At 44.8% G+C, this 27,237-nt stretch overlaps 1 protein-coding gene across 1 annotated transcript in view; it reads right to left on the bottom strand.

Annotated features, from left to right (window-relative positions):
* The window catches only part of LOC144479952 (sodium channel regulatory subunit beta-4-like), a 45,537-nt gene extending 25,384 nt beyond the window's left edge, over positions 1-20,153 (bottom strand). The window contains exon 1 of the mRNA XM_078199037.1: positions 19,679-20,153. Within this exon, the coding sequence (XP_078055163.1) occupies positions 19,679-19,766 (88 nt within the window). The 5' untranslated portion in view covers positions 19,767-20,153. The remainder of the gene's footprint in view (positions 1-19,678) is intronic.
* Positions 20,154-27,237: the final 7,084 nt, after the last annotated feature.

Below are 27,237 nucleotides of genomic sequence, written 5' to 3'. Positions count from 1 at the left end.
GTGAGCACCAGCTGGAGTTCTGGGGGAGATTTGAACCTTCTGAGTTAGAGGCAAGAGCTGCCACTCACTGAGCCCCAGCTGAAGCATTCGTCACTGTGTCAGTGTGCAGTGTTATTTTTGAACTCAATGGAACCTTGCTTATTATTTATTTCTGAGGATTTGATTGATTTGGTTTAGAAAGGTGTTTGCATATTATCTTTGGTCAACTGAAAATTTTACAACTAAGAAGTATTGATTTTTTTGTGAGGCAAGTGTTACAGAACCATGGCAAGTAAATGTTGTCAAATCATCGATCAGCCATGATCTAATTGAATGGTGGAACAGGCTTGAGGGGCTGAATGGCATCCTCCTGTCCTATGTTCCTTCCTAGAGATGGAAATGTTAGTTGTCAATCCCTGATCATAGAATCCCTACAGTGCACAAGGAGGTCATTCGGCCCATCGAGTCTGCACCAACCACAATCCCACCTAGGCCATTCCCGCAATGCCACATATTTACCCTGCTAATTCTCCTGACACTAAGGGGCAATTTAGCATGGCCAATCAACCTAACCCGCACATCTTTGGGCCGAGAGAGGAAACTGGAGCTTCCGGAGGAAACCCACACAGACAGGGGGAGAATGTGCAAACTCCACACAGACAGTGACCCGAGGCCGGAATTGAACCCAGGTCCCTAGCGCTGTGAAGCAGCAGTGCTAACCACTGTGCCACTCTCATCCTACCCCTCATTTGCCTATAGATGGTTTATAGATCTGTCTCACCTTTATTCATGTTTATGGACTTTTGTCTGCTTCAGTAAATGAATTCACTGCTGAAAGACTGCTGACAGAGCCAAGATCTCAGATTTCTCATGTGAATTTATCATTGCTCTGCTGTTTGCACCATCTTCACCAAGACAGTCTTATCCATCGATAGATTTCAGGTACTTATTTTGTTTATACGGCTGTGTTCATGATCACAGGGCAACACAAAATGCTTTACAGCCAATGAATTATTTTATTTAAGTTTAGTCACTGTTGTAATGTGGGAAATGTGGCAGCCAATTGTGCGCACAGCAAGATCCCACAATAGCGACGTGTTGATGACCAGATAACCTGTCCTTTTTATTTTGATGATGTTGGTTGAAGAATAAGTATTCGGCAGAAAAGTGGTGTGAACACCTTTGCCCATTTCAAAATAGCAACGCGGGATCTATCACGCCTACCTGAAAGACCAGATAAAGCCTCGGTAAAACATCTTATTGGAAAGTGTTACGATCCTGAATGAGAGCCCCAAATTTGTTATGATCCAATTAGAAACCAGTAACCTTTCTTGTTAAAGCAGGTAAAATTTGAAAGCCGAGTTGCTCATTCAGAGTCACTAAGATTGCACGGTTTTAAACAAACAGAAGAAATGTTACTATACAGGAGTTAATAAAGCAAACAGTCAATAATACCGATCTTATACTCAAACATCCAGAATTAACATGAGGTAAACATGAACTAACAAACTGCGGTTGCCAGCACAATAATCTGCATATTGAGTGGCATTCCTACAATCATCGAGAATCCAGCTCACCACAGGGAACAGAATGCCCACTCTTCCCGCATAGAACCTGCCTGCTCATTGTTGCTGTGTCATTTGGTGAATTCAATTCACATACATAAATCATGTTTCTGATATGCAATTTCCAAACAGTGCTAATTTGTTTGCTCTTAGGATGTGGGTACAAGACTCCATTTACTGCCATTGCGAGGTGCTCTGTGATCAGTCAGTCAGTAATTCAGTCCAGAGTGGGATGAGTGTCTGGTTCCTTTTCCTGACGTTCCCCCTAGAAAGGGCTGATTGATTTCCTGGCGCTCACCCACAATATACAAGATGTATCACAGCTGGTTTCAGGAAGATTTGACCTCATGGTCTCTGAGTTACTACTCATGTACTAAAATCAGTACAATATCAAACAATTCGAATATCCACAACGTGAACAGATACACATTAGAAAAGAAGGGAGTGAGAAAAGTCGTTCACACTGTCAAGCTTTCTCCTTCAACACATCAAACATAAACTTGACCGTCACCAACTTTCACCCGTCATAGGCTCTCCCCCATTTCATGCAATCTCCTCTTATTAGGGAGTCTTCTCCAATGCAAACATTTTCCCCACACAGTTGCTCACCCTCATGTGGACTCTTCGGCAGTGCCAACCCATCCCAATATCAACCTTCCCCCTGCCAACTCTCCGCAATACCAACCCTCCCCCGTATCAACCCACCAATAGCGCCAACCCTCCAACAGCGCCAACCTTCGCCCAGCGCCAACCCTCCCCCAGCGCCAGCCCTCTCCCAGTGCCAACCCTCCAACAGCGCCAACCTTCGCCCAGCGCCAACCCTCCCCCAGCGCCAGCCCTCCCCCAGCGCCAGCCCTCCCCCAGCGCCAGCCCTCCCCCAACGCCAGCCCTCCCCCAGCGCCAGCCCTCCCCCAGCGCCAGCCCTCCCCCAGCGCCAGCCCTCCCCCAGCGCCAGCCCTCCCCCAGCGCCAGCCCTCTCCCAGCGCCAACCCTCCCCCAGCGCCATAACGGGGAACTTTCCCACATCCCACTAACCATTTAACCTCCTCCCTGATCCCCAAAGAAGATCAAGTTACACCATTGATCTAGCTTCTCATTTCTTTCCTCACATTTCCCTCCTCTGAAAGTGCTTTTAAAACTCAAATTTTACCCTGTCACTATTTTCTTTTTTTAAAATCCTTTCATGGGATGTGGGAGGCAAAGCTCATCCCTAATTGCCCTTGAACTCAGTGACTTGTTAGACCATTTCAGGGAGCCATTTCTTGTGGAATCAAGCACACTCTGTGGGTCTGGAGTCACATATCAGACAGACCCGGTATGGAAGGAAGATTTCTTCCCGTTACATCCACAGCTGATGTTATTGTCGAGCAAGCCAGAACCCCAAACACTGATCATAAACCTTTTTGTTTGTGACGAGGAGGAGCAATAGCTACTGACCTCAAAAGCATAGAACTGCAGTAACACCTTCAGAATGTTAAAAATGAAATAAATTATTAAATAGGGAAAAAAAAACCTTAAACACACGTCCATGCTGATGTTAAATAAAGGATATCCCAAAACACAGAATGGTTACTTGAAACACTGATTCGGAGTGGTGTTTTTCACATTATGTGAGGAACAATGTACAATTCAGTTAGGAACAGTTCAGTTGTTTTGTGAACAATTAATGAAGAATATTTATTAACTTAAAACAAAAACAACACACATTACAAGAAGGACTATATTTCTCACAACACTTAAGGATACTAATGCTTATACACACACCATTTTAACATCAAATTATCCCTTGGTCCCCAAAACTACCTATGTTCACCTGAACTCTGAGACACCCCATTTTCCCAAACAACATGAAGTAACTCTATGAACTAAGTTCAGCAAATAATTACCATACACAGGTTAAGGTGGCTACGTGTGGGGAATAGTCCTCTGGTTCAGTTAAAGTGGAAAATGGCAGCTTCTCTTGGGAAATGATAGTTGCAACTTGCTGCAGCTCTGATGTTAGCAGTCTCTCTCCCTTGGCTTCTTAGTGTTCTACTGCTTTACCATTTCTTTCCCTTTGATTTTATCCCCCTGCGGAGTCGGCTTTGGGCAGGTACGTGTCAATTTCCTTATCTCTCCGCTTTGAAGTTACCACAATTATAGCCCCATTGTTCTCTCTCATCACATATGTAAAATACTAATTTCCCACTGATGGGCTCATTTGCATCTCGTCATTTCTCCAGCCGTCTGCCTCTAATCAACTCCCTGCTTTGACTTTTGTGTTTTTAATTTACTTTTCCCCAATTCTTAGCAATTTCCCTCCTTTGAAAAAAGAAACACCTTAATTTCATTTCTCAACCATCTCTTATTGGTTCTACCTTATTAAACATTACAAAGATTTAAAAACAGGCACTAACATAAAATATACCCCAGAGTATTTACACCCAATGTTCCCAACAGCCTCTTTTACACTCATGATAAAGCATTCACAATGACATTTTCTCTCCGGGTCACATGAATGATTTTTAAATTAAACAGTTGTAGTAACAAAATTGTGGATGGAGAAAGAATGGCTGCAACAATAATTTAACAACAATAATGGCAATAGTGGCTTTAAAATGGCTATTCTGGCTGAGAGCTAAGCATGCTGGGATTTTTGGTCAATTTATAGATTAAAACCAGATGCAAGTTGTAAAGTTGCTCTGGTCTGGGAGCTGTGATCTGAACCTTCCCAGATAAAGGAAGTTGTTTACATTAATCGAGACAGTGTGGCTTCAATTTATATGGCTGCTATGTATGGTGCATGTCAAATGAACTAAGTGTAATGGCGTCGTTCAAAAGTAATTTCACTGGATGTTCGAGCTATGTGATCGGTTTCTGGTTATACAGTTGGCTGGATGACCGAGAATCTTCCGGAAACGAGTGGAAAATTGTGGATAAAAAGACATGTGAGCCTTTGTTTGCCAGGGATAACTCGAAGAGACCAACCATCGCAAGCAGACTTGTACCCTGAAGGATGCTTCAGAAAAGAGGAAGATAGATTCTGCATCGAGGATATTTCTTGGCCAAGGTTTTCCTAAACTCGGTGCTATCTATTTTTAGTTAAATAGTTAAAGTTGATGTTCAGTTAGAGTTAAAGTGCAGTGAAGAGTTAAAGTTCAGTTGAAAGTTGATGTTCAGGTAGAGTTAGAGTTCAGTAAAGAGTTAATGAGTTGCAACTGTTTATGTTTGAGTTGGTACTAGAAGTGTTAAACAAAGGAAATGTTGAATTACTGTCTTTGCTTGTCTCATTAGATTGGAATGCTTGGAAGGTGTTTAAATTAAAAGCTGTATAACTCCATCCACATAACCTCGCATTCCAATCTCAAAGTTTCTCCAGAAATTTTAGGGGATTATGGTTTGTATATATGATTGCCTCCGCAGGACTATTGGCAACATAAATCTCAAAAAGTTGCAATGCCAATACCAAGCTTAAAGTCTCTTTTCCAATTGTAGAATACTTCGTGGGTGAAGATTTAATTTCCTTGAGAACGAACCCACAGGCTTCTCAAGTCCAAGTTCATCTTCTTGTAACAACATAACTCCCACAGCAATGTCACTAGCATCCACAATCAGTTTAAACTGTTCGTCATAATTTGGTGTGGCTAACATGGACTTTGTCGTCAACAATTTTCAAATGTTGGAATGCAGTTTAGAGATCCTCCGCCCAGTTCAATGTCTTCTTCTTCAAGAGTTCTGCTAGTGGTGCTACCACGCTGCTAAGATTTGGCACAAACTGATGATAATATCCATTCATTCTCAGACACCTTGATATATCTTTTCTTGTTGGATCAGGAATTGGCTAGCGGATAGGAAACAGAGGGTGGTGGTTGATAGTAAATATTCATCATGGAGTGCGGTTACAAGTGGTGTACCTCAGGGATCTGTTTTGGGGCCACTGCTGTTTGTAATATTTATTAATGATCTGGATGAGGGTATAGTTGGGTGGATTAGCAAATTTGCTGATGACACCAAAGTCGGTGGTGTGGTAGACAGTGAGGAAGGGTGTCGTAGTCTGCAGGAAGACTTAGACAGGTTGCAAAGTTGGGCCGAGAGGTGGCGGATGGAGTTTAATGCGGAGAAGTGTGAGGTAATTCACTTTGGTAGGAATAACAGATGTGTTGAGTATAGGGCTAACGGGAGGACTTTGAATAGTGTGGAGGAGCAGAGGGATCTAGGTGTATGTGTGCATAGATCCCTGAAAGTTGGGAATCAAGTAGATAAGGTTGTTAAGAAGGCATATGGTGTCTTGGCGTTTATTGGTAGGGGGATTGAATTTAGGAGTCGTAGCGTTATGTTGCAACTGTACACAACTCTGGTGCGGCCGCACTTGGAGTACTGTGTGCAGTTCTGGTCCCCACATTACAGGAAGGATGTGGAGGCTTTGGAGAGGGTGCAGAGGAGGTTTACCAGGATGTTGCCTGGTATGGAGGGGAGATCCTATGAGGAGAGGCTGAGGGATTTGGGATTGTTTTCGCTGGAAAGGCGGCGGCTAAGAGGGGATCTTATTGAAACATATAAGATGATTAGAGGTTTAGATAGGGTGGATAGTGATAGCCTTTTTCCTCTGATGGAGAAATCCAGCACGAGGGGGCATGGCTTTAAATTGAGGGGGGGTAGTTATAGAACCGATGTCAGGGGTAGGTTCTTTACCCAGAGGGTGGTGAGGGATTGGAATGCCCTGCCAGCATCAGTAGTAAATGCGCCTAGTTTGGGGGCGTTTAAGAGATCCGTAGATAGGTTCATGGACGAAAAGAAATTGGTTTAGGTTGGAGGGTCACAGTTTTTTTTTTTAACTGGTCGGTGCAACATCGTGGGCCGAAGGGCCTGTTCTGCGCTGTAATGTTCTATGTTCTATGTTGTAGGTTCAGGAAAATCCCAAACAGCCTGTATTGTCACATCTCGTGGAACCATTTGACAATGTCCCAAGATATGTCCTAAATATGAAATATGAGCTTGAGCAAATTCGCTTTTCGCCAAATTCATGACGGGATTAGCCTCTTTAAGCATTTAAACAATTATTTTGCAGATGTTCTTCCCAACTTTGGCTAAACACCACTAAATAGCCAATTTACCACACAGTGACTTAGTCCATGAAGAACTTCAGTCATTAGTCTGAAATGTTGTGGGTGGTTCTTCATTCTGAATGCCATAACTTTAAATCGATAAAGTCCATTTGGTGGGAAAGCAAAGTGTGTAGAGGACACTGAACATCTGCAGAGGGATATAAATAGCTTAAGTGAGTGGCAGCTCATTGCCACAGAAGGCTGCGGAAGCGAGATATTGAATGTCTTTAAGACAGAGATAGATAGGTTCTTGATCAATAAGGGGATTAAAGGTTATGGGGAGAAGGCAGGAGAATGGGGATGAGAATCATATCAGCCATGACTGAATGGCGGAGCAGACTTCATGGGCTGAATGGCCTAATTCTGCTCCTATATCTTATGGTCTTATGGGCAAGGGTCTGGCGGATGGAATACAATGTTGGTAAATGTGAGGTCATCCATTTTGGCAGGAATAACAGCAAAATGGACTATTATTTAAATGGTAAAAAATTGCAGCATGCTGCTGTGCAGAGGGACCTGGGTGTCCTGGTGCATGGATCGCAAAAAGTTGGTTTTCAGATGCAGCAGGTAATTAAGAAGGCAAATGGATTTTTGTCCTTCATTGCTAGAGGGATGGAGTTTAAAAACAGGGAGGTTATATAGAGCTGTATAAGGTACTGGTGTGGCCACACCTTGAGTACTGTGTGCAGTTTTGGTCTCCTTACTTGAGAAAGGGTGTACTAGCCCTGGAGCGGGTGCAGAGGAGATTCACTAGGTTGATTCTAGAGTTGGGAGGGTTGACTTACGAGGAGAGACTGAGTAGACTGGAGCTATACTCTTTGGAATTCAGAAAAATGAGAGGGGGTCTTATAGAAACATATAAAATTATGAAGGGAATAGACAAGATAGAAGCAGCGAGATTGCTTGAACTAGGGGGCATAGCCTCAAAATAAGGGGGAGCAGATTTAGGACTGAGTTGAGGAGGACCTTCTTCACCCAAAGGGTTGTGAATCTGTGGAATTCCCTGCCCAGTGAAGCAGTTGAGGCTACCTCATTGAATGTTTTTAAGGCAAAGATTGACTTTTGAACAGTAAGGGTTATGGTGAGCGGGCGGATAAGTGGAGCTGAGTCCACGAAAAGATCAGCCATGATCTTACCGAATGGCAGAGCAGGCTCGAGGGGCCAGATGGCCTACTCCTGCTCCTAGTCCTTATGTCACAAATGCGGAGATTTCCTTTGCCCTCTCAGGCAAAGGTAATTGCCAATATGCCTTTAGCAAGTCTATTTTTGTGATGAATTTAGACTGTCTAAATCTTTCAATGCAATTCTCCAACCGTGGTACAAGAAACAAATCCCATTTGGTGACGACATTCACTTTCCTGTCGAACACACAAAGTCTTTGTGTTCCATCCGACTTTGGTACCATGATGATAGGGGAACTTCAATCACCAGAACTCAATTCAATGATGTCATTTTGGAACATCTATTCAATTTCCTTCTGTACTTGTGATGACTTTGCTGGGCTTAACCTCAATGGATGTTGCTTCATTGGAACTGCTTCCCCCACATCAACATCATGCATCACTATATCCATTCTACCTGATGTATTCCTACAAAAATATTTAAAGGACTGGAGTAACTCTCCCAATTCATCTCGGCTTTGATCTGGAAAATAACTTAATCAGTTGTTTAAATTTTTCAGCACTTGCTCATTACCCAAATGAATTAGAGGGAAGTCACTGTTAAAATTAAAACGTTTTCTTCTTCCTGCTTCATGACTATCAAGACCCCATGCTTGTCCTAATCTCCTCTATCCCAATACCTCTTAAGCGCGTTAATATGGCACACTCTATGGGATTTATGGTGTGCGTACCATTTTCTCATTAATATGTGATCCTTTACATAATAATATTGAGGAGTACACTGCACCTCCAATTCTGAGTAAGCCGCTTGATAGATTTACTTTAATTTGGAATCACTATACTGTAACTCTATCAATCTCTTTGAACTAAACACATCAGTTTATTGCCCTTCATTTGTTCCATCTTATCAGATAACCTTATCTCATCCTGTACTCTTAACCTCGCCATCTTTTATCCTATCTTATGTGCCTGTGATCCCATTATTACACAATCAGGAAACATCCCAGGGTGGTTTTTGTGATTTCTCTGTCGCTGGATTTTCTAGCGACTGTTCAACCACAGCAGGCATCACTACAATAAGAACATAAGAACATAAGAAATAGGAGCAGGAGTAGGCCATCTAGCCCCTCGAGCCTGCCCCACCATTCAATAAGATCATGGCTGATCTGAAGTGGATCAGTTCCACTTACCCGCCTGATCCCCATAACCCCTAATTCCCTTACCGATCAGGAATCCATCTATCCGTGATTTAAACATATTCAACGAGGTAGCCTCCACCACTTCAGTGGGCAGAGAATTCCAGAGATTCACCACCCTCTGAGAGAAGAAGTTCCTCCTCAACTCTGTCCTAAACTGACCCCCCTTTATTTTGAGGCTGTGCCCTCGAGTTCTAGCTTCCTTTCTAAATGGAAAGAATCTCTCCACCTCTACCCTATCCAGCCCCTTCATTATCTTATAGGTCTCTATAAGATCCCCCCTCAGCCTTCTAAATTCCAACGAGTACAAACCCAATCTGCTCAGTCTCTCCTCATAATCAACACTCCTCATCTCTGGTATCAACCTGGTGAACCTTCTCTGCACTCCCTCCAAGGCCAATATATCCTTCCGCAAATAAGGGGACCAATACTGCACACAGTATTCCAGCTGCGGCCTCACCAATGCCCTGTACAGATGCAGCAAGACATCTCTGCTTTTATATTCTATCCCCCTTGCGATATAGGCCAACATCCCATTTGCCTTCTTGATCACCTGTTGCACCTGCAGACTGGGTTTTTGCATCTCATGCACAAGGACCCCCAGGTCCCTTTGCACAGTAGCATGTTGTAATTTTTTTCCATTTAGATAATAATCCAATTTGCTATTATTTCCTCCAAAGTGAATAACCTCGCATTTGTCAACGTTATGCTCCATCTGCCAGATCCTCGCCCACTCACTCAGCCTGTCCAAATCTCTCTGCAGACCTTCTACGCCCTCCACACGATTCACTTTTCCACTTACCTTTGTGTCGTCTGCAAACTTTGTTACCCTACACTCAGTCCCCTCCTCCAGATCGTCTATATAAATGGTAAATAGTTGAGGCCCCAGTACCGATCCCTGCGGCACGCCACTAGCTACCATCTGCCAACCAGAAAAGCACCCATTTATTCCGACTCTCTGCTTCCTGTCGGATAGCCAATCCCCAATCCACGCTAACACCCTACCCCCAACTCCGTGTGACCCAATCTTCCTCAGCAACCTTTTGTGAGGCACCTTATCAATATGTGATCCAACTATATAATTCTCTGGAATTAATTCAATCCCTGCAATGGGCAATATTTCTATTACTCCCACAACCACTTCTCCCGTCTTCACACTATTCAAGTTTATTTTCATCAAAGGAATGTTTCTTGTTTTGCCGCGAATACTGCTGATCAGAACCTCTTCCTTCAATATTCCTTCTGTACAACAGGTATCCTTGGCTTGCTTTTGTATCTCTTAAAATTTTAACATCTTTCCCCATGCTATTTTTCCCCACCTGAAAAGACTTTGCCTTTATACACAAGATCCCAAAACACATCAGCCACCTTCTGGTCACGCAGCCCCTGTACAGTTTGTGCACACATTATCACCCCTATTGTTTGGTCTTCTCTGTGTATAAATCGGCTTCTCTTGTTCTCCAGTTTCAGATTTAATAGTTCCTTTCTTAAGCTTTCTGTTTAGCACTCAGCATAATGATTCGGTGTGGCTCAGCTTATTACAATGGAAGCATCTAACTTTCCTCATGTTTCTCATTCCCCCAGCACCATCCTTTTTTATTTTGAGGTGAAGTCTCCACGGAATTTTCAACCACCCTTCTCTTGCGTGACTGCTTTTTCCTCGCACCTTCCCACTTTCTATCTTTCTCAGATTTAAAAGTGTGTTGAAAATAAGGCTTTGACCGATGAACCAATTCATCATTGTCAGCAAGCTCTGTGGCTAATCTTGCAGTTTCAACTCTTTGTTCCTCCACGAGTCCTGATCACTGCAGATGATGAATCTTAAACTTCTTCCAATAGAATTACATCTCACAGGGCCTCATAGATTCCTTCTATTTTTAATGTTCTCATTCACCTAACAAAATTACTTTGTTTAACCCTTTCAAATTCAATATCAGTCTGTCCAGACTGTTTTCTTACGTTTCGAAACTTGTCTGTAAGCCTCTGGTACCCATAAGCACTCAATGTAGCTTTCTTCATTGCATCGTACTCCCCAGACCTTTCCTCTGACAAAGACATATAGGCCGGAATTTTACTATCCCGCTTGCCACGAGAATCGGAGCGGGCGAGGGGCAGACCATGGAAAGGTCCGTTGACCTCGGGCGGGATTGTATGGTTTCAGGACGAACGAGGTCGTAAAATCCCACCCATAAACTTCACTAGCCCTACCTACAGGTTTACTCTGTAACAGCGATGTCCAAACACCTGCCGACCATTTCATTTGTCTGGCTATTTTCTCAAAGAAGTTAAAAAATGCTTTGATGTTCTTTTCGTCAAATTTTGGAAGTGCCTACGCAAATCTAAACACCTCCCCATTAGGTTCATGCCTAGAACTACTTCTTTCCTCACCCAGTTCTTGTTCCCTGCTATAACTCACTGCATTTGAAGTTGAAATTCTCTCTCTTTATCCTTTTCTCTTTCTGCCATTGCTAACTTCTGCATTTCCAATTCCCTCTGAAGAGCTCTCTCTTTTTCTCTCTCCTCGCTTTCGTTTTGCTTTTCCTGTATTTCAGGTTCAGGATCCTTTCATTTCTCGTTATAATTGAATATTAGCTAATTCCATTTCCTAACTTTTTAAAATACTTGGTCTGTCTGACAACTCTTGTACATTTAAGTATTTTGCTATTTCTGCAATTACCTCAGCTTTCTTAACCCCTGTAGCTAACCCTAACTGTAATGTATTCGCCAATTCCAACAACTTAGTTTTAGGTAGACTTTTAAAACTTTCCAAGGTTATATTCTCCACTCCCAAACAAGTCTTGGCCAGTGCAAAAGCCAGTTTTGCAGTCGCCTTATTTTAAATCACACCTCTCTTAATTTGTTTCCGTGCTATCCTCACTCTCACTCCATTTAAAAAGTCACAAATTCCCTACACCAAAGGAATAATGGTTTTTAAAATCTCAGCCAAGAGCCCCCAATTTTTGTTATGAACCACACTGATGTTAAATGTGAGCGTTTCCCGAAACCCAGAAGGATAACTTGGAATACCGGTTCATAGTGGTGTATGTGCATTTTTGGAATTACGTGAGGAACAGTGTCCAACCCAGTGAGGAAACAGACCAGTCGTTGTGTGAACAATTAATAAAGAATATTTATTAACTTAAAGGAAAGAAAATACACACAACAAGAAGGACTACAATACTCAACGACACTTATGCATACTTATGGCTACACACACATAATTTTACATTAAACTATGAGGCAGCACGGTGGCACAGTGGTTAGCACTGCTGCCTCACAGTGCCAGGGACCCGGGTTCAATTCCTGGCTTGGGTCACTGTCTGTGTGGAGTCTGCACGTTCTCCCCGTGTCTGCGTGGGTTTCCTCTGGGTGCTCCGGTTTCCGAAAGATGTGCTGGTTGGGTACATTGTCCATGCTTAATTCTCCTTCAGTGAACCCGAACAGGTGCTGGAGTGTGGCAACTAGGGGATTTCCACAGTAACTTCATTGCAGTGTTAATGTAAGCCTACTTGTGACACTAATAAATAAACTTTAAAAATCCCTTAGTCCCCAAAACTACCTACGTTTTATCTGATCTTTGAGGCACCCCTTTTCCCAAACAACATCCAATATTAAGTAAATCTAGGAGCTAAATCCAGCAATTAATTACCATACACAGGTTAAGGTGGCCACGTCTGGGGAATAGTCCTCTGATTCAGTGAAGGTGGAAGATGGCAGCTTCTCTCGACTTGCTGCAGCTCCGATGTTTAGTTGTCTCACTCCCTTGTCTTCCTGTTTTCTATAGTTAGTGTTCTACAGCTATACCATGTCTTTCCCTTTAGTTTTATCCCCCTGTGGAGTCAGCTTTTGGCAGTTATTAGTCAATATCCTTTTCTCTCCACTTTGAAGTTACCACTATTGTAGCCCTATTATTCTTCCTAGTCACATGTGTAAAATACTCCCCACTGATAGGCTAATTCACATTTCATAGAATCATAGAATCATAGAAACCCTACAGTACAGAAAGAGGCCATTTGGCCCATCGAGTCTGCACCGACCACAATCCCACCCAGGCCCTACCCCCATATCCCAACATATTTTACCCGCTAATCCCTCTAATCTACACATCCCAGGACACTAAGGGGCAATTTTAGCATGGCCAATCAACCTAACCCGCACATCTTTGGACCATAATTTCTCCAGCTGTCTGCCTCTAATCAACTCCCTGCTTTGACTTTGTGTTTTTAAATCTTAATTTTTCCCAATTGTTAACACACATGATAAAAATGACACAGTTAAAACAGCCTTACTGAACAGCCTTCAAAAACCTTGATTGGTCAGAAGTAAATCATTAAATTACCTTTTTTGATAACAACCCTTTACAGATTCTTAAATCATAAAAATCCAGTAAATATTATCTAAATTCAGGCAATTCTTTTCACTTCCATCCTGATATGGAATTCCAAAAAGAGGTTCAGAAGTAAACTGTTTATTAAAACAAAGACTGTCCTGGCTTAACACTAGGTGGCTGCCTTCAACTCAAAGCATTCCCAATTTCTCAGGAACTCCCACACACAGATCTGATATTCAGAGCTTCCACAGCAACTCACAACTCAGTTAAATCACCATTTCCTTAAATACCTTTATCCTCTTTCATGAGAATCCATTGTCCTTAAACATCTCTTTGAACTCAACTTATCCAAATATAAAAATCTTTCATGCTTTCTATTTTGCCTCTACATTTTGGCCAATAAAATTTAATATACCTTCCCCTATTGACTCATGAAACCCCTGTAAGATGCAAATGTTCCTCTGAACTCCCTTTTGAAATTTAACACCGGAAAAACCAATTTCCCCGCTTATCTCACAATGCAAATTTTAGATCCAAACTATTTACTTGTAACCCAAATCCACTATAGCCTCCCATTACAAATGCACACACCTAACACCTTTAATCTTTCAGCTCTTAGACCTCACGGGCGACCTGTCTCCAGTCGCCTTCTCCCTGTTCAATTAACTCTGGTCCCTCTCTCACGTATACACAAGCACACACACACAATTTCATTTAATTACATAGAAAACACAATCACAAAATATAAAAATGTAAAAATATACATTTCTCATCACAACTTCCCTGAAGACATTTAGTCACATGGGTTTTTATAATAATTGATGATAATTGTTATGGTCACCATTATTAACTGAACTTAAATTCCGCCCACCGTGGTTGGATTTGAACCCATGTCCCCAGCGCTTAGTCTGGGCATCTGGTTCAGTGACATTACTGCTATGTAACCATCTGCTTCTATAACCACGGCACGGTGGCACAGTGGTTAGCACTGCTGCCTCGCAGTGCCAGGGACCCGGGTTCAATTCCCGGTTTGGGTCACTGTCTGTGCGGAGTCTGCACATTCTCCCTCTGTCTGCGTGGGTTTCCTCCAGCTGCTCCGGTTTCCTCCCACAGACTGAAAGACGTGCTGGTTAGGTGCATTGGCCATGTTAAATTCTCCCTCAGTGTACCCGAACAGGCACTGGAGTATGGCGATTAGGGGATTTTCACAGTAACTTCACTGCAGTGTTAATGTAAGCCTACTTGTGATAAATAAATAAAACATTACCGCTATGTAACCATCTGGTTCTGTCAGATTGCTGCTATGTTACTTCTGCCTGACTTGATAATATCTTTGATAATATGACTGAACTAGTAATCCATAATTTATTCCATTCGGACCAACTTCTTTATGTATCCGGCCCTTTTCACACTTTGATGAATTACACACCTTGGTCTCTTAATGAGGCCACTCATTAGGCGCTGACTGTGGCTCTGCACTCTTGCCTCTGAGCCAGAGGTTTGCAGGGGGTCAGGTTGTACTCCATAGACCCAAGCCCAAAAATCCAGGTTAACGTCTCTGATGCAGTACTGATGGAGTGCTACTCTGTCAGAGATGCTGCCTATTGTTACATGGACTCTCTGACTTCCCTCTCGAGTATTGTAAAGGATCCTTTGGCATTATTGCAAAGAAGAGCAGGGAGATTATCACCAGTGTTCCGGCCAGCATTTACTCTTCAACCGATAACGTTAAAACAGTTAATCTGCTTGCGATCACCTTATTGTTCAGGGAGCTTCCGGTACGTAAATTGGCTCTGCATTTTGTCATTGCAACATTAACTACACTTCAAAAGTACTTCATTGGCTGTAAAGTGTGCTGAATTTGCAAAGGGTGCTATATAAATGCAAGTTCTGTCTTTCTTTCAATAATGTAAAAACACCGTTATTTAAACCTGTTCCAGACAATCCACCGACAGCAATGGTTCCATTACACACCTTGTTCAGTCCAAGCTGCAGTTCAGCAACCCTAACACATCAATCTGGGTTCAGGTCAGAGTTGGATCAGACCCAGCTATATTTGCACTGATAGTTAAGCCTTTTATCCTTTGTAGTGCAACATTTTCAGAAGCGCCGTTTATACAAGTCTCTCTCTTGTAAATGCACCATCCTTAACCAATATTACTGAAATTACATTGAATCTATGAGATAAAACATGTCCTCCTGCCATCAGATTCTGTTCACAGCAAGGAGCGTGTCTTTTTTTTTCTACCTAGCTTCCTAAGCCGGCACTCTCTCTGCATTGCCTCATTACCTTTTAATATTCCATGAAACACTCTTAAAGGGACACTGCCAAGGTTGGTCTCACTGGATAGGTGCATCGTTTTCAGGGGAGCTTTAAGTCACGCAGACCTTCAAAGCACCAGATGCAATGCCTGCCCACGCAATGTGGTTAGTTAATCTATTATCAGCCTCAGTGTCCCTGAACTAGACAGGGGAAAAAAGGTAAAGCAGGGTTTCTGTTCCTGATCAATGCGAGTCCGCTGAAATGATACATATGCATAAACTCTTAGCTGTGATTGCCCCCCCCATACCACACTAGGTATCTTACAAAGCAAAGGAGGCCATTCAACCCATCATGCCCGTGCCAGCTCTTTGAAAGAGCTATCTAATTAGCCCCACTCCCCTGCCCTTTCCCAGTAGCCCTGCAATTATTTTCTTTTCCTTTTCAAGCATTTATCCAATTTTCTTTTGAAATGTAAGATTGCTAAACAGTTTACTGGTATCACTGGATGCATTTTGTCTATGCGCTCACTTGGCTCTGAAACATTGAATCTCAGAGACCACATGACAAGATCAAATCCTCAATTCCTCTTCTATTGCAGTTGTTGATTCTAACCAACCTCAGTCGCCCGATTTCGAATTTCCCGATTTAGTGGCGAGTCTTTTCCCCCAAAACCTGAATCCTCGCAAAATTCAAACAGGATAAAAAAAATAAATAATACAGTACTTTGAATGTAATAAAATGATCCCAGGTACTTCACATGAAGGTAATTAGATCAAATAAGACAGCAAGCCACGTGAGGAAAGATTAGAAGTGACCAAAAGCTTGGTTGAAAAGTTAGATTTTGAAAATATTTGTCTTGATTGAGATTAGTAATGGAGAGGAAATTTCAGAGCTTAGAGCACATGCAGCCAAAGACAGGGCCACCAATGGCAGAGTGATAAAAATTGGGGGTTGTGTAAGGTCTGAATTGGAGGAACAGAGTAGTCTCGGAGGGTTGTAGAGCCAGAGGAATGACAGAATAATCAGACCATGGAAATATTTGTTTGAAAGCAAGGATGAGGATTTTTATAATCAACAAATTAGCAATGTAAGTATTAATCAGGCTCAGCTTTCCGAGCCTCAGGAGTTAGTTTACCAGGATTCAGGGTTATGCTCAATCCTCAGGACAGGTGAAAGGCACGGTGGCACAATGGTTAGCACTGCTGCCTTACAGTGCCAGGGGTTCGGGTTTGGTTCCCAGTTTGGGTGACTGTCTGTGTGGAGTTTGCACATTCTCCCCATCTGTGTGGAGTTTGCACATTCTCCCCATCTGTGTGGAGCTTGCACATTCTCCCCATGTCTGCGTTGGTTTCCTCCGGGTGTTCCGTGTTTCTCCCACAGTCCCAAGATGTGCGGGTTAGGCAGATTGGCCATACTAAATTGCCCTTTAGGTCCCAAGATGTGTAGGTTAGGGGATTAGTGGGTAAATATGTGGGGTTATGGGGATTGGTCCTGGGTACAATGCTCAGTCGGAGGGTCGGTGCAGACCGGATGGGCCAAATGGCCTCCTTCTGCACTGTAGGGATTCGATGATTCTATGATCCCTTAAGACTTTCCAGTCTCAGGTACCTGAAAAGATTATCTGTACATCACAGATCAGACACAACCATTAGACCGCTAGATAATCAATGTGATGTAGAGGGACCTTATTAAGAATCACAGAATAGTTGCAGCATATAAGGAGGTTACTTGCCTGTCATTTCTGCATCGACTCTCTCAAGGAGAAATTTATCTAGCACCACTCCCTTGCCTCCACCCCATGGCCATGCACATCCTATTATTTCAGATAATGATCCAATTCCCTCGTACATTCACAAAGATTCTGACCACTTGCCGTGTGAGGAAGTTTTTCTTCATCTACTCTGTCCAGACCCTCCATGATTTTGAACATCTTCATCAAATCTGCTCTTCTCCAAGAAAAACGGTCCCAATTTCTCTAATTCATCTGAGTAACTGAAGTTTCTCATCCATTGAACCATTCTCATGAATCTTTTCTGCACCCTCTCTAATGCCTTCACGTCTCTCCTAAAGTGCGGTACCCAGAACTGGCTACAATACCCCAGATGAGGCTGAACCAGGGTTTTACACATTTTTAACATAACCTCCTTGCTTTTGTACTCTATGCCCTTCAGAATATAGCCGAGGATGCTGAATGCTTTATTAAGCACCCTCTCCACCTGTCCTGCCACTTTTAATGATTGATGCACACATGTACCCAGCTCGCTCTGCTTCTGTACTCTCTTACACTTGTTTTACATTGTCTCTTTGCGTCTCCTCCCCTCCCCACGAAAATGAATCACTTCAGCGTGGAATTTTCCTGTCCCTCCCACCACGGGAAGCATAGTGGGTGGGACAGAAAATTCAGTGGACCATTTAAAGGTCCATTGACCTCAGGCAGAAATTTTCGGTCTTGGGGTGTGCGCGGCTAGAACATCCCGTCCCACATTTCCCAGCTCTAAATTCCATCTGCCACCGTGTCCGCCCATTCCACCAGCCTACGTCCTTTTGAAGTTTGCAATGAGACCACTAGGAAACTGGACACTGAGAAAAGCGTTGTTCCCAATAGCTATGTGACTCCGATCTCAGACACATCGGAATAGACCCAAGCACAAATGCTATTAAAGAAAAAGAAAACAAATTAATCTTTCATATTCTTCCTGGCACCGTGGTGTATCCAAGATGGCACCTGGTGTATGGACAATAGGTGTCCTCTTAGAATCATAGAATCCCTACAGTGCAGAGAGAGGCCATTTGGCCCATCAAGTCTGCACCAACCACAATCCCACCCATACCCTATCCCCATAACCCCATGCATTTACCCTAGCTAGTCCCCCTGACACTAAGGGACAATCCACCTAACCCGCACATCTTTGGACTGTAGGAGGAAACTGGAGCACCCGGGGGGAAACCCATGCAGACACGGGGAGAACGTGCAGACTCCACACAGACAGTGACCCAAGCCAGGAATTGAACCCCAGTTCCCTGGCGCTGTGAGGAGTCTGCATGTTCTCCCGTGTCTGCATGGGTTTCCTTCAGGTGCTCCAGTTTCCTCCCACAGTCCAAAGATGTGTGGGTTAGGTGGATTGGCCATGCTAAATTGTCTCTTAGTGTCAGGGGGACTAGCTAGGGTAAATGCATGGGGTTCTGGGGATAGGGATTGTGGTTGGTGCAGACTCAATAGGCCAAATGGCCTCCTTCTGCCTGTAAGGATTCTATGATTATAAGAGGACACTTATCGTCCATACATAGGTGCCATCTTGGATATGACTTGGATATACCACGGTGCTAGAAAGAATATGAAAGATGAATTTGTTTTCTTCTTCTGACTCGGTTGTGAACCTACCTGATCCAAATCTGGAATTAAAAGGTTGGGATTTTCCCCTCTATCTAAATTTCGACCCAACATTTTAGACATTGCCAGATTCCAGTCTCAATTCTTGACCCAGGAATTATGTTTTTCTTAAATCTGAACGCCGTCCTCAATTTGTTTTAAATTCCCATAGTCCCCTAAAATCTCAAACCAAAATTCTAATGTCAAAAAAAGAGAATGAGGACTTGCTCTGCCTCTGATCAGGGGCTTGGGTTGGGAGATGGGACAAGTGTCTCTCAGCACCGTGCAGTCAGAGGAATGTCAAAATGCTGACATTGGTTTATTTTGGGGACTGGTGCAGGATGGGTTCTGATTCTACAGGGACTTACTCAAACTCCAAGTCCACATATTTGGCACGGTCACAAACCCCAGATACCAACCAATAACATCCAGAACCTCTGATAACTCTTATCATCTGAACTTCAGTGAAAGTTACAAAAACACAGATGTGTTTGTACCAATCAGTCTACTGGTGCGTTGGATTTCCCAGTCAGGGAAGGAGTGAAAACCGACCAGAAACCGGGGGAAACCGAGAGAGAAATTGCCAACACCGAAAACGAGTTTAAAAAAAAGAATGAAATAGCAAAAAATATAGTATTGAATGTTTAAGATTAACGCTAAATAAATCTCTGCGGTTGCAAGAAATATAGATGTAAATAATTCACTGAGAAAAGTTATTGCTAATATACAGTCACTACATTACATGATGATATTGGGGTTTAGCCTCTTACCAATTAAGATAGCCACGAAAAGTCTCCCCGGGAAGATTTTTGCTGAATCGACTCCACAGAAGTCCATGGATACTTTCTGAGGTTTCATTCTGGGGGGTTAACTTGGTCAATAAATTGCAGTTGAGATGACTGGGATGACTTGAGGGGGGAGGGGGGAGGAGGGGTTGGAATTGGCGTCTGTTAACTCCAGATAGAGAAGGAGAGGGAGAGAGGAATGAGCAGTTGCAGAAGCCTCAGCAGAGAGGATCTGCACCTAGCCGTCAGTGCTGGAGCTTGTGAGTGCTAATCAGAAGGGGAGGGTAGGCACTGCGTCTGTGTGCAGCATTGCTGGTATGTGAGTGTGCTCTCCCTGCCTCCCTCTCTCTCTCTCTCTTCCTCTCAATTTCCGCACACACACTGCGGAAGACTGGACCTGGAGCCGGGATGGGAGTGAGCAGCGATCCTCCCTGTTCCTTTCCCTGTGAATTCTGCATTGCAGTTACAGAACTGCTTTCGTCATCAGCCAGAGGGACCTTGCCAAACAACAGTCTTCAACCTGGCCATTTATTCCAACAAAATCTTCCCACAAACAACTTCGAAGAGCCGGGCGCTCCAGATTTGTGTCAAAAAATGTCAGCTTTCAATATTTTAAACTTGATAAAAGTTTTAAAACTTTCCGAACTTTGGTTTCTGACTTTTTAACTTGCTGAGTAAGATCAGGAAAAGCAGTTCAGAGGGAGCCCAGGACGTTGATTGTAATTCTAATGTATTTTAAAAAAATTATATAATGCAGTGATCAATAAGGTTCCATTGCAGAAATTTGACTCCCAGAGTCCAGTACCACTGTGAATTTAATACTATCAGGTAACAGCACTCATCACATTACCATGCTAAAATAGAAAGTTATATAAAATAAACAGTTCCGGTATCTCAGCTTCCCAAGAACATGCCACAGGATAGGAAGCTGCTCGAAAGCTGTATCAGTCACATCTCATCTTCTTCACTTGCCTAAATATGCCATCTCTCACTGGGTTAAAGTTACAGAGTCAGCAACCCACTCTTCCCCCCCCCCTCCCCCGACACTTGAGCCAAACTGCCCACCCCACCAGCCTGGTGCAAATCCAGCATGGGGCCATCATCTCCTTGTTTTCAAATTCCTCCATAGCCTCATAACACCACCCACCCCCCCACCCCTCCCAACACCCACCCATCTCTGCAATCTCAGGGGAGGTGATGGCCTCGTGGTATTATCACTTGACTATTAATCCACGAACTCAGCGAATACAAAGAACAATACAGCACAGGAACAGGCCCTTCGGCCCTCCAAGCCCCTGCCGCTCCCTGGTCCAAACTAGACCATTCTTTTGTATCCCTCCATTCCCACTCCGTTCATGTGGCTATCTAGATAAGTCTTAAACGTTCCCAGTGTGTCCGCCTCCACCACCTTGCCCGGCAGCGCATTCCAGGCCCCCACCACCCTCTGTGTAAAATACGTCCTTCTGATATCTGTGTTAAACGCACCCCCCCCCCCTCACCTTGAACCTATGACCCCTCGTGAATGTCACCACTGACCTGGGAAAAAGCTTCCCACCGTTCACCCTATCAATGCTTTTCATAATTTTATACACCTCTATTAGGTCACCCCTCATCCTCCGTCTTTCCAGTGAGAACAACCCCAGTTTACCCAATCTCTCCTCATAACTAAGTCCTTCCATACCAGGCAACATCCTGGTAAACCTCCTCTGCACTCTCTCTAAAGCCTCCACGTCCTTCTGGTAGTGTGGTGACCAGAACTGGGCGCAGTATTCCAAATGCGGCCGAACCAACGTTCTATACAACTGCAACATCAGACCCCAACTTTTATACTCTATGCCCCATCCTATAAAGGCAAGCATGCCATATGCCTTCTTCACTACCTTCTCCACCTGTGACGTCACCTTCAAGGATCTGTGGATTTGCACACCCAGGTCCCTCTGCGTATCTACACCCTTTATGGTTCTGCCATTTATCGTATAGCTCCCCCCTACGTTAGTTCTACCAAAATTCATCACTTCGCATTTATTTGGATTGAACTCCATCTGCCATTTCTTTGCCCAAATTTCCAGCCTATCTATATCCTTCTGTAGCCTCTGACAATGTTCCTCACTATCTGCAAGTCCAGCCATTTTCGTGTCGTCGGCAAACTTACTGATCACCCCAGTTACACCTTCTTCCAGATCATTTATATAAATCACAAACAGCAGAGGTCCCAATACAGAGCCCTGCGGAACACCACTAGTCACAGGCATCCAGCCGGAAAAAGACCCTTCCACTACCACCCTCTGTCTTCTGTGACCAAGCCAATTCTCCACCCATCTAGCCACCTCCCCCTTTATCCCATGAGATCCAACCTTTTGCACCAACCTACCATGAGGGACTTTGTCAAATGCTTTACCAAAGTCCATAGAGACGACATCCACGGCCCTTCCCTCGTCAACCATTCTAGTCACTTCTTCAAAAAACTCCATCAGGTTAGTGAGGCATGACCTCCCTCTCACAAAACCATGCTGACTATCGTTAATGAGTTTATTCCTTTCTAAATGCGCATATATCCTATCTCTAAGAATCCTCTCCAACAGCTTCCCTACCACGGACGTCAAGCTCACCGGCCTATAATTTCCCGGGTTATCCTTCCTACCCTTCTTAAATAACGGGACCACATTAGCTATCCTCCAATCCTCTGGGACCTCACCTGTGTCCAGTGATGAGACAAAGATTTGCGTCAGAGGCCCATCTCTCGTCTCCCTGAGCAGCCTTGGATAGATTCCATCAGGCCCTGGGGATTTGTCAGTCTTTATATTCCCTAAAAAACCCAACACTTCCTCCCTTGTAATGGAGATTTTCTCTAACGGGTCAACACTCCCCTCCGAGACACTCCCAGTCAACACATCCCTCTCTTTTGTGAATACCGACGCAAAGTATTCATTTAGGATCTCCCCTACTTCTTTGGGCTCTAAGCATAATTCCCCACTTTTGTCCCTGAGAGGTCCGATTTTTTCCCTGACAAACCTTTTGTTCCTAATGTATGAATAAAATGCCTTGGGATTCTCCTTAATCCTGTCTGCCAAGGACATTTCGTGACCCCTTTTTGCCCTTCTAATTCCTCGTTTGAGTTCTATCCTACTTTCTTTGTATTCCTCCAGAGCTCCCTCCGTTTTTAGCTGCCTGGACCTAACGTACGCCATTCTTTTCTTTTTGACCAATCCCTCAATTTCTCTGGTTATCCACGGTTCTTGAATACTACCCTTCCTATCCTTCTTTTTTACAGGCACATGCCTATCTTGCAGCCCTAACAACTGTTCCTTAAAAGACTCCCACATGCCAGATGTGGATTTACCCTCAAACAGCCTCTCCCAATCAACAGCTGCCAATTTCTGCCTAATCCCACTAAAGTTAGCCTTCCCCCAATCCAACACCTTACCCTTGGGACACCACTCATCCTTTTCCATCACTATCCTAAAGCTAACAGAATTGTGGTCACCATTTGCCACATGTTCCCCTACCGAAACTTTGAAGACCTGACCAGGCTCATTCCCCAGTACTAGGTCCAGTATAGCCCCCTCTCTAGTCGGTCTATCTACATATTGTTCCAAAGAACCCTCCTGTACGCATTTTACAAATTCCTCCCCATTCAGACTCCCAGCCCTACGTGATTTCCAGTCAATACCAGGGAAATTGAAGTCTCCCACTACAACAACCCTATTTTTCCTGTACCTATCCATTATCTCCTGACATATCCGTTCTTCCACTTCCCTTGGGCTATTGGGGGGCCTGTAGAATGTTCTGAGGACTCGGGTTCGAATCCCACCACGGCAGATGGTGGAATTTGAATTCAATTTAAAATAATCTGGAATTAAGAATCTACTGATGACCACGAAAACATTGTCGATTGTCGGAAAAATACATCTGGTTCACTAACGTCCTTTAGGGAAGGAAATCTGCCGTCCTTACCTGGTCTGGCCTATATGAGCCACAGCAATGTGATTGACTCCCAAAGGCAACTAGGGATGGGCAATAAACTCTGGCCAGCCAGCGACGTCCGTGTCCCATGAATAAATTTTTAAAAAACCTTTTGCGATACCTGTGCTCGCCAACCCTGGCCTCTCATCCATTCCCAATTATAATTTTTCCACCATTGGTGGCCGTACCTTCAGTTGGCTGAGCCTCTAGCTCTGGAATACCCTCCTAAACCTCTCCGCCACCCTTGCCCCCTTTCAGTCCCTTCTTAAAGCCTATCTTTACGACCAAGCTTTTCATCATTTTGAGTTAATATCTCCTGTGGTAGCTCAAGTGGCATTGCTTTGGTTTATAATGTCCCCTGGCAGCATCTTGGCATTTTGTAGATATTTGTTATTATTGTCACACCCCCCCCCCCCGCCCCCCCGCCCCTCAATCCTGCTGCTTCTCCCCATGTCCCAGTGTTAAGCTGCCATTCCGAGAGACAGGATGGGGGCTGGGCTCTTTCAATAAACAGCCTGGCTCAGGGTGAAGGCTGGTTCCACATCCTGTGGCTGGGGGTTTTGTCGGGGTGGAGGGGGGGATGGGGGTTCTGCAGGAGGCAGTGATACTAAATCAGAGGAGGCACACTGAGAAAATAGTTTCATTAAGGAGTTTCTCTGTGGGCCAGAAGGAACAAGCATGTTTTCCCCATAACCCCACCCTCCCCCAATCGCAGCCTGAGCCCCCACCCCCACCCTCCCCATCACAGCCAGATCCTCCCCCCCCCCACTCTCCCCAGCTCACACCCTAACCCCCCACCCTCCCCATCACAGCCAGAACCCCTCCACCCTCCCCAACTCACACCCTAACCCCCACCCTCCCCATCACAGCCAGAATCCCCCCACCCTTCCCAACTCACACCCTAACCCCCCACCCTCCCCAACTCACAGCCTGACCCCCCCGCAGCCCTCTCCCAATCACAGCCAGACCCCCCACCCTCCCTCTCCAACTCACACCCTAACACCCCCCACTCTCCTTCCCCATCACACCCTAACATTCCTCCCCACCCTCTCCAACTCACACTCTGAACCCCCCATCCTCCCCAATTCACAGCCTGACCCCCCAACCCTCTCCAATCACAGCCAGACCCCCACCCTCCCTCCCCAACTCACACCCTAACACCCCCCCACCCTCCCTTCCCATCACACCCTAACATCCCCCCACTTTCCCTCCCCAACTCACAGCCTCCCACATACCCTCCCTCCTTGATCCCTCTTCCTCCTTCTCCCAGTCATAGACCTAAACTCTCCTCCCCCAAGCATTGCCTGACCCCCTTACCCCCTCCACCCCACTTTCCCTCATCATACCCTGACCCCCACCACTCCCCAATCATAGCCTGTCACCCCTCTCCAATCGCAGTTGGGCCACTGTCACCCCCCCAAACAATGACAACAAATCCCCCTCCAAGATCAACTGTGATCTTACTGCTTGCTGGTCTGGGCTTGAGGAGCCATTGGGTCTTATCCTGCTCCTATTGTTCAAGCACTTATCTTCTCAAAGACAATGCGATTGGTTGGTCAGCTGAAAATAAATTGTTCACTCAGATCCCACTGCAGGTGGTACACAGCTAACTATAAATATGTATATGTACATTTCAGGGATGTGGGCTAGACCAGCAATTACTGTCCATTGCTAATTTCCCATGGAGTGCTGCCTTCTTGAACCGCTGAAGTCCATGTGGTGTAGGTGGACCCACAGTGCTGTTAGGATGGAGCGGTGATATAATTGCAAGTCAGGATGGTGAGTGACTTGGAGGTGAACTTCCAGGTTGTGGTGTTCCCAGGTATCTGCTGCTCTTGTCTTTCTAGATGGCAGAGGCCATGGGTTTGGAAGGTGCTGCCTAAGGAGCCTTGGTGAGTTTCTGCAGTGCAGCTTGTAGATGGTATACACGGCTGTGTTGGTGGTGGAGGGAGTGAATGTTTGTGGGTAGGGTACCAATGAAGTGGGCTGCTTTATACTGGCTGATGCTGACCTTCCTGAGTATTGTTGGAACTGCACTCATCCAGACAAGGGGAGAGTATCCCATTACACTCCTGACTTATGCCTTGTAGATTGTAGACTGGCTTTGGGGAGTCAGGAGGGGAGTTACTCGTCACAGAATTCCTAGCCCATGGCCTGACTCTTGTAGCCACAGTATTTATATAATTAATCCAGTTCAGTTCTGGTCAATGATAACCCCCCAGAATGTTGATATTGGTGGATTCAATTTATGGTAATGCCATTGAATGTCAAGAGGCAATGGTTAGATCCTCTCTTGTTGGAGATGGCCATTGCCTGGCACTTGAATGGCGCGAATATTATTTGTCACTTGTGGAGGGGGATGACCCTCCATGTGGAGGGGGATGACCCTCCAGGGGTAAGCCACGAGGACCAGATCGCCTCCACGGAGACAGGCTCAGGAGTCCGGAAGGGAAAGAAGGGGTTTAGGAGAGCGATAGTTGTGGGGGACGCAATGGTTAGAGGCACGGACAGGCGCTTCTGTGGGACTGAACGAGAATCCAGGATGGTAGTCTGCCTCCCTGGTGCCGGGGTACTGGATGTCTCCGAGAGGGTAGGAAGCATATTTAAAAAGGAAGGTAGTCAAACGGATGTGATTGTACACATTGGGGGAAATGATGTAGGTAGGAAGAGCAGGGGGGTCATACGAGAGAAATTCAGGGAGTTGGGTGCTAGGCTAAAAAGTAAGACCTCCAGGGTAGCAATCTCTGGACTGCTCCCGGTGCCTAGTGCAAGTGAGGCTCGGAACAGGGAGATTCTACAGTTGAACGCGTGGCTAAAGGACTGGTGCAAGAGGGAGGGTTTTAAATTCATAGATAACTGGGAAATCTTCAAGTCAGGATGGCAACTGTACAGAAAGGATGGGTTACACCTTAACTGGAAGGGAGCAAATATCCTGGCTGGGAGTTTTGCTAGAGTGTTTCGGCAGGATTTAAACTAGTGTGGCAGGGGGGTGGGGAACAAAACAGGAGGTCAGTAAATACTGAGGCTGGGGTCGAGCTGGGGGCCAGGGCAAGGCTAGCTAAGAAGAGGAGCACTCTGGAGGAGGAGGACCTGACTGGGCCTGGAGGTCTGGAGTGCATCTGCTTCAGTGCGAGGAGTGTAACGGGTAAAACAGACGAACTTAGGGCCTTAATGCTTGTGTGGAATTTGGATGTGGTTGCGGTGACGGAAACTTGGTTAAAAGAAGGACAGGACTGGCAGCTGAATATTCCGGGGTATAAGTGTTTTAGGCGAGACAGAGGAGGGGCTAAAAAAGGTGGGGGAGTAGCGATATTAGTTAAGGAGCATATTACCGCGGTGCAGAGGGTAGACAACTTAGAGGGGTCATGTACTGAGTCGCTGTGGGTGGAACTCAGAAACAGGAAGGGTGCAGTCACTATGCTGGGGGTGTACTACAGACCACCCAACAGCCCACGGGAAGTGGAGGAAAGGATATGTCAGGAGTTTCTGGATAGGTGCAGAAAACATAGGGTTGTTGTAGTGGGGGACTTTAATTTCCCTGGCACAGACTGGAAAGTGCTTAGAGCTGGGGGACCGGACGG

This window comes from Mustelus asterias, chromosome 27 (genome assembly GCF_964213995.1).
Source record: "Mustelus asterias chromosome 27, sMusAst1.hap1.1, whole genome shotgun sequence".
Taxonomy (NCBI): domain Eukaryota; kingdom Metazoa; phylum Chordata; class Chondrichthyes; order Carcharhiniformes; family Triakidae; genus Mustelus; species Mustelus asterias.
The sequence above is the reverse complement of the archived record's forward strand: the minus strand, read 5'-3'. Positions and strand labels throughout refer to the sequence as shown.